The sequence below is a fragment of the Triturus cristatus genome, chromosome 4_1, assembly GCF_964204655.1.
Source record: "Triturus cristatus chromosome 4_1, aTriCri1.1, whole genome shotgun sequence".
NCBI lineage: Eukaryota > Metazoa > Chordata > Amphibia > Caudata > Salamandridae > Triturus > Triturus cristatus.
Window position 1 is genome coordinate 86,265,671 of NC_140585.1, and position 8,888 is coordinate 86,274,558.

At 46.4% G+C, this 8,888-nt stretch overlaps 1 protein-coding gene across 1 annotated transcript in view; it reads left to right on the plus strand.

Moving 5' to 3' along the window:
* Positions 1-6,000, plus strand: part of LOC146839614 (uncharacterized) — an 82,776-nt gene extending 76,776 nt beyond the window's left edge. Inside the window, exon 2 of the mRNA XM_085650362.1 lies at positions 4,076-6,000. Coding sequence (XP_085506488.1) covers positions 4,076-5,425 — 1,350 coding nt within the window. The 3' untranslated portion in view covers positions 5,426-6,000. The remainder of the gene's footprint in view (positions 1-4,075) is intronic.
* Positions 6,001-8,888: the final 2,888 nt, after the last annotated feature.

Consider the following 8,888-nt stretch of genomic DNA (forward strand, 5'->3'; position numbering starts at 1 on the left):
TGGGGACCCACCTATGGGAGGGTCAGGAAAGAGGGTTGGCTACACCCATTTCTTTTGTCCAGTGTCGTGCCAGAGCAGGGGCTGGTAGCCCCTCCAACCGATTTGAGCTGGACTATGCACAGGGACACCAAATGTGCCCCCAGTGTAGACTTCAAAGCACTCCTGGAGTGGTCCCATCCAGCCCTAATACACTAAGGCCTGTCTGGGAGGTGGTAACACCTCCCTGTAACAGGAAACCTATTGTCCAGGTCTCCCCTGCCGGGGTGTCGGTCAGCAGCAGGAGGGCAGACTTGTGTCTGTGGCTGTCAGCATCCATTTTGTGATGCCAGTGCTCGGTTAGCTGGTACCGGGTATACAGGTGCTGTCATGTCTCTCCCTCTAGAACGGTGGGATCATACTCCCACACCAGTTACTGGTGTGGGGGTATGATTCCAAGGTGTTTAACACCAAACATGACATGTTTCTGTGCAGCCATCCCAAAGGTAGCATTTACCACAAGGTTATAATGCCCTTAAGAGTATATGGTCAGGCTGCATCACAGACAACCCTGGAGAATAGATTCTGAAGGCTGCAGAGGGGCTCTGCTCATGCATGGGCACCCTCTCACACAAAGCCAAGCACCCTGCCTTTAGGATTGATAAGGCCTGCCATAGGGGTGACTGATAGGTTTATATGTGCAGTGATAGGCTGAGATATAGTGAACCTATATCTCAGTAAGGGGTGCATGCACCACCTCACTCAGGCTGCAGTAGCAGTCGTGCGGTGTCATTTTGGAAGGCTTCCCAGGGGTGGCATAATACATACTGCAGCCCCTTTTAGGCCTCTGGGGTACCTATGCCCTGGGTACAGAGTATACCATATACTAGTGACTTATACGCGTACCCCAGAATCCAATCTGGAGTGTACCTAAGGTACAGGGAATCAATTTAGAGAGGAAGCAGCTAGGCTGTGGTCCTGGATAGCAGGGCCCCAGCCAGACTTAAGTAAAAAAACAGTGAAACATCAGCAAAAAGTGGGGGTAACCATAAGAAGCAGATCCTACTCTCCTACAAGGGCTTTGCTGGATACACCGCCCTGGAGCGTGAGGAGCACCTTGACACTGCTGTGCCCCTCAGCGCTGTGTCGTACACCAGAAGCTAGTGATAGGCACTTTTTAATGATATTTTCAGAGCCTGAGAAGGGGTCTCCAACTTTGGTCGTAACGAGAGCTGTGGTCAGGAAGCCGCTGGAAGTCAGGCAGTGTTTTGGGCCTGATTGTGGGTGGGGCCCATGAGTATAGCAGGAGAAAGCCCGTAAGGAAACAGGAAGTAGGGTGAAAGATGCCTGGTTGTGGGCAGGTCTGCCTTCCGAAGATGGAGCCGTCAGAGACTTCGGTACGGTGCCCGCCCCTACTTTGCAGGCAGGAAGGAGAAGTGACAGAGGAAAGAAGGACGGAGATGGCACCCATTGTCTACCCCACCCCACAGGGTGGGATCGGCGCACCGCCTTTGACCGACTCCCGCTTGGAGTCCAGGACCGCTGGTCGCCAGTTGCAGCGGACGGCTGCAACCTATCTCGCTCAGTCCCCAAGGAGTGGTGAGTGGAGTTGCACCTTTTTATGCTTAAACCTGGGCCACGGTGTAGTGACGAGCCCCGCAATTCTAACATTGTGCAGCTGTACCGCATATTCACGGGCAGCTGCACCCTTACCCCTTTGGGGGCCATTTCTTAGCTTTGCAGGGGGTGGAAGGAGACCAAGTGAGGTCATCCCTCTCTCGAGGGGACATTGGCAGAATTCACTCAGGTGCGTTAGTAGCACCAAAGCGAGTCCCGCATTCCGCACTTCCTAAATAGTGGCACAGGAGTAAGGTGCCCTATCAGCGGAGGCTGGTGGAAATTTGGGTTGGGGCGCAAGGCCCTGAGTGTGGGTTTATCCATAGGGCAAAGTGAACTACGGCCCCATAGGCCCGATGATCTCATGTAATTGGGATTACATTGTCTGGACTACACCCTAGATGTTCAGTAAGGGTGACCTGCACATGCCTGAGGTGGGTATAATGTGATTAGATGTGCTCCAGAACGTCTGTGTGGCATGATAGCTTCCTACTGTAGTGCGTTGGTAATTCTGTGTATGCATAATGTGTTTTGCGGAGTACCCATGTGTGCAGTGATAATGATATGGTGCACTGCTGCTGATGATGGTGTATACCTAATGAGTTCATGCTAAGTGTACCCTTACCAGTAGTTACTGTTTGTCTTCACTAACTGTGAGTTGGGATGCTATGACAGTAGCCTGATTGGTCCTGTGGTGTATATAATCCCTGTAAAGTCATGCCAACGTGCCAGGTGGCACAGTGTATATATGTGATTATGTTCTAATGTGTTTTATGGGTAATACAAAGGCTATTTTCACATAACCTTGTGTGGAGTTTCTTTTGTGGTGTGCCTAGTGTGTCACTGCTGTGTGAGTGTGTTGCGCAAACGCTTTACACATTGCCTCTGGGATAAGCCTGACTGCTCTGCCAAGCTACCAAGGGGGTGAGCAGGGGATATCTTCAGTGTGTAACTCCCTTGCCCTGACCAGATTGGTGGATTCTGCCTGGCTTAGGAGCTTGCCCTAGCCAACCAGAAATCCCGTTTCTAACACCCACCATAATACTACAACACACCCATCAACATTTGTAAACACAAGCAAAATCATACAACACATGCACCATTGTTCCTCCACACAATCCTATAGTAGGACAATATGGCCACGATTACATTACAGCTCATTCAAGAATATATAATACTTTACCAGCGAAAACCAATACACACTGTCATTCGCTGACACTCCCACCATTATACACCAGTACTTCTACCTTCATACGTCTACACAAGCAACATCATAGCTCAACACATTTTACATTCACAAAACACATTATACACCAACACACCCCTCACCATACACCAACAAGTGGAGGTTGTTGAAAGAAAATGTGGTGTATAGGTAAAACATTGTAACAATATGTGAGCCAATGTGACTTTCATGTAGTAAATGTATAGTCACTTAATCATATATAACTCCATGGAATGCATTGGTTGGATGTTGACAGAGTTGGTACATGCTTGGTACATGTTTGATACATAATTTGGTGGAAACATTGCTAGGCTCAAGTTAAATACTCATGGACCTTGTAAGGGAATATGGTGTGTTTGAAAAACAGCATAAATATTTGTAAGCCAATGTGATTTTCCTATAGGATGAGTATGTTACATATTCAGACATGAATGCATATGAATGTATTAAGGTGAGGGCAACCTGTCTGAAGACCTGTTGTGCCAAATTTTGGTTGACTCAATTTTCAAACAGTTTGTGTAGAGAGATGTCCCCATTTCTTCGAAGCAGCATGTATAATGATGATCTAAGTTGATCTTTATGAGAGAAAGGATGGTTATTTATTGGTCTATAGCTCCATGGGAAAGAAATAGCTAGAGGAGGGCACAGTGACTCCTTGAGTTCATGGGAATGTTGCTTGATTCAGGCTAAATCATATGCACCTTGTATGCGAATGTGGCGTGTTTTGAAATCTACATAAATATTTGTGACCCAATGTGATTTTCCTATGCGACAGATGTGATTGCTTATTGAGGTGTAATTGCACAGTAATGCCTCGAGGGAGGGCAGCCTGTTTCATGCCACGTGATGGGACACATTTGGTCGGCTCAGAAAATTTGGATGCGAGTAACGCACTGAGATTGCTTTTAAGATCAATATGAATTTTGAGGGTAGTGCAGTTGGCCCGTGTCTTTGGGGAACATTTCCTTGACTGAGGCCAAACCTTAACATACCTTATGGGTTATGTGCTGTGTCTAAAAAAACAAAAACAACATGTTCATAGTATGATAGTGCAAAGTCTGATTAAACGTAGTTGGTTGAATTATTCAAGGTTCTGTAAATGGAATATGTTTATATAAAATGCTGCCTGTGGATAAGATGCTAGGCAAATAAGATGCTTACTTCAGCCTGCAAGGAAGATGCCGTCAGAATATACTTATCAATGTTTTTTGTAAGCCATTGTTAATGATACGTTTGTTAATGCCTTTTATATTTCAGCTCATTCGCAACGACCTTCGTGGTGAAATGCAGGCAGAGAGGGAGATATCTGATGATCTGCGTCCCAGTCTGAGAGAGAGTCAGGCCGTTAACGACGACTACAAAGATTCTTATTTCGACCGGGGTCACTTATTCCCCAACTCCTTCCAGGGAACAACACTCAGAGACTCCACGTTCACTCTCACAAACGCTGTCCCCATGGACCCCTGCTTCAACAGAGTCTCTTGGTCCAAACTGGAGAAGGAGCTCAAATCCCAGTTACTCGCAAATTGTGTGAACTTGGGGGGTAACACCTACCTGGTGACAGGGTCAGTGCCGGACCAAAACAGGAAAATACCCGTCTTTGATCCTGAGGACACAGCGCCACCTGGAGGCTCAAACGAGGACCACAACAGAGTGTCTGTGCCCAGTCACGTGTGGACCGCCGTGTGCTGTCATCACTGGGATGAAAATAAGAAATTCTCTCTGGCGTTTCTAGGCGAGAACAAGGCTGACGGGGCAATCGAAACACTGCTTGTGCAGGATCTGGCAGCCAGGCTGAGAACTCTGTATGCTTCTCCTGACAATATTGACATTTTTAAGGACCTTTGTCAGGGCACGGATAAGGAGCTTCGGGACAAAACCTTGTCAGAAATTAAGAAAAAAATTGTAAGCGGCAATATGCGAATAGACCTGGCCTTAGAAAGGAAGAGGGCCGCAGATAATCTTGCTCAGAAATCCAGTTCAGCGCAAAAACAAGTGAAGACCTCTACTGGCACTACCTACTCACTGCAGTTCCCAAATTACTCTGAGTGGGAAAAAGTTTACAACAGCGAGCCGGGGTACGTCTGTGAGCTCTCCACCCTGGGACTGGTCGGCCACCACGCCACCACCCTTGTCCACGACGAGCTCTATAAAAGGCGTAAAAGGAGCGCAGCCTCTGAAACGGAGGGTCCTGTTTGCCTTGTGCAGAAGAAGGCCGCGCTTCCAACACCAGCCTTGGGAGAACAATGTGTCAGTGATGTTTGTAGTAACAAGAACCAACGCTACAGCTGGTGCTGGACGGCTAAGAGCTGGGCTTACTGCTGCACGGGGCAATGCGAACTAAGCGAGGGAGAATACAAGTGCCAAAGCTCCTCTCATGGTAAAGTGCCCTGCTCCCCTCAGTACTCCAGCGTGACAGCTGCCGGGGGGGCTTGCCGCAGTGACCACCCATGTGGGAGATATGGATATACTTATTACTGGTGTTATACAGATTATGAGGAGAACTGGAAATACTGCTGTTCTCCAAGGTACCAGTGTGGGTCGAGTGGACAAAACCAATGTGGCATAGCTGATTCAGGGGGTGAAAGGGTCTGGTGTCACATGTAGGCCAGAGATGCAGGTCAGAGATACATCCCACACGTGCACAAATAGGTGATTATATCTGTGAGGTGTTTGAATTTGCTATCAACTTATATTTTCTCAGCACTGGCTTTTTTTCTTCAATTAAATATACGGCTGATACAACTGTTGCAGTTTCAGTGGAGGTTGGGCAGCCCAAAATTATTTATTCAATAGATGGATCCTTCGAGATAATTCGACTCGTTTGTGAGAATTTTGGACATCAGCTTCCTAGCCCTGCACTCGTGTGATTTTGGATTCTTTGGGGCTCATTACAAGTGTCAGAAAACTCACAGCCGCCAGCAGTGTTCAATTTGTAAAAACAATAAGTGCCAGGGCTCTCCTCAGGAGGCCACTGCAGCTTGCACCACCCATTGCCCCTGTCATACTGCCAATAATAGTAACAACACAACTACTAACTATCACACTCCTAAAAGTGTGACAATTCAGACTATTCCAAGCCCCTAAAGCTATAAGAATGGCTTGGACGGCAGGAAATAATCACTTTTAATGCATATTGAATGAATAATTGACTGTTGTTGTAGTCACCAATAAATTAGCCAGACAGCGCCAACTTGTTGCAGATTGCCACAATGGCCGGTGTTACCAATTAAGTGGTGCTGAGCACTGTAAAATGCCGGCTCAAATTAAGGACTGGCTCCACTTTCTCCCCACACATATTTTGACTTCTTTATAAGTTATATGGGGAATCTGATGTGGTCTTAGCACACCTCAAGTTACCAAAACCGCCATTTACAGTAAATTTGGGAATTACTGCACTATTGCACATTTCAACCCTCTGAATGGCTCATATCCGTGAAAATTAGTGCATATCCCATTGAATTCCACATTTTCTCTCCTCATTACAGGCTCTGATAAATTCCACCTGCTTTACACCGACAATTTGTTGTGAATATAAAGCAGTTTTCCCACACAATTTGTAATCCTGACTTGAATTGAATCGCAAAGGTGTGAGTTTTTGTAATAGGGATTAGAAGTAACCATGGGCAATGAACACCGCTCTGCTAACCTCCTTACGACTCCACCATGTAGCAGAGTTAGCTACTTCACCCACAACTCTTTGATAAAACAACTTTGCCTTTACATACTAAAAAGCAAACAACCAATTCACAAAAGTAATCTTTAAAAAATACCAGGCAATGAGAGAGGTGATGATTTTGGGGTCACCCCTAACCTAGGGGGAGGGCAAGCAGATGCCTTGAACACAAAGAACATATCATGCTGAACGATTAGGTGGTGGTCCCATCCTCCTAGCACCACCCCAAGCAAAGTTTCGGGCAAAAATACAATGCCAACCAAAGGCCCAGCAAAGCATTATGGGGCGAGATTCTAGAGTGCAGTGAATATTATAGTATTAACTCTCAGCTGAGCCTGAGAGCCTGCCCCTTGAGAAATGTTTTGCTATTGGATACTATAATATTCACTGCACTCTAGAATCTTGTCTCATAATGCTTTGCAGGGCCTTTGGCTGGGATTGTATTTTTGCTCATTACTGTGCTTGGGGTGGTCCTAGGAGGATAGGACCACCACCGAATCGTTCAGCATGATGTGCTCTTTGTGTTTAAGGCATCTGCTTTGTACTCTCCCTAGGTTAGGGAGGACACCAAAATCATCACCTCTCTCACTGCTTGCAGTATTTTCATTTTTGTGAGATGACTATATGCATTTTTGCATGTAAAGATAGAGTTACTTGTTGTTTTATCAAAAGTATGTGGGGTTTCTGTTTTATTAATTGGGATGAGACGGAACGGAGTTGCAAAGCAGAGTTCACAGAGTTTTTGTTCAATTCCGCAGATTTTGCGTAGTGGTACTCCGCCAACTACGCCCACCCTTCATTAGAAGGAAATTCATAATGAGGGTTGTATCCAAGAAAAATATAACGGAAATGAAAATGTGCGAAAAATGGTGCAAAAACACAATCCAGCACATATTGCTCATTGAGAGGGTTTTTATCATGGGATTACAGATGTGGCATTCATGGGTGAAAGAGTGATAAATGTGCATGCATGGATGAATGGATGGGTAAGTCGATGCCAGCGTGCATGGATGGCTGGCTGTGGATAAATGTGTGAGTGTGTGCACTCATGGGTGAAAGAGTGATAAATGTGCATGCATGGATGAATGGATGGGTAAGTCGATGCCAGCGTGCATGGATGGCTGGCTGTGGATAAATGTGTGAGTGTGTGCACTCATGGGTGAAAGAGTGATAAATGTGCATGCATGGATGAATGGATGGGTAAGTCGATGCCAGAGTGCATGGATGGATGGCTGTGGATAAATGTGTGAGTGTGTGCACTCATGGGTGAAAGAGTGATAAATGTGCATGCATGGATGAATGGATGGGCAATTCGATGCCAGCGTGCATGGATGGATGGCTGTGGATAAATGTGTGAGTGTGTGCACTCATGGGTGAAAGAGTGATAAATGTGCATGCATGGATGAATGGATGGGTAAGTCGATGCCAGCGTGCATGGATGGCTGGCTGTGGATAAATGTGTGAGTGTGTGCACTCATGGGTGAAAGAGTGATAAATGTGCATGCATGGATGAATGGATGGGTAAGTCGATGCCAGCGTGCATGGATGGCTGGCAGCTGGGTGCATGGGTGGGCTCCCTTGGCAGCACTCTTCCCTCTCGCTGCTGCTGCTCAGTCCTTCACCCGTGCGCCCGCTAATCCATTGAGCCGTCTATAAGCCCAGCCACTCACAAATGCGTCCATTCATGACCTCAAAAAAACAATTCATTCACCCATCCATGAACTCATTCTTTCATTCACCCAAACATACAACTGCACAAAGCAGCTCGCCCAGGAAGAAGCACTCTCTGATAGCAACCCAACTCTGGGTTCAACCTGGAGACACAAGGGGGCACATGTTAGAAGCTATGCCTTGGCTGGTGTAAGAAATACTGAGGTAGAAATCAACCCATGAACCAAGAGCAGTGTACATGTTCAGAATCATATTTAGGATCACATTTGTGCAAAATCAGGAAGTGAATACAGACATAGCTGTCAATGAGCCTTGTGTAATGTATGACCCCTCACTCCTGGCTTCTTAGCTTTTATTTGCCAAATAGCAATTTGATATATGGGGCCTTGAAAGCATGGGATTTAAAGCTGCATATTAAAACTTTTGGCTAAAACAGAGGACATATAAAAACATGGAACAAACTAGTAGCCAGTGAGCAAAGATGACATGAAGGACTTGAAGCATAAACACACCAATGGACTGGTGTAACTAGAAACACGAGCCCACCTGCAAGAGCAGGACTCTGACCTCCATAAAAAATGAGTTTTCTAGAATCTGGTCCCTGGTGAGGGGAGCTAAAACATCTATCAGAAATATTTCCCTTTTGGATGGGGGGGCGCTAAAGGGCACACAGCAAGGTGGCCGCACTCTAGTGAGGCTCTGCCCGGCTGGGCTTATATCCGA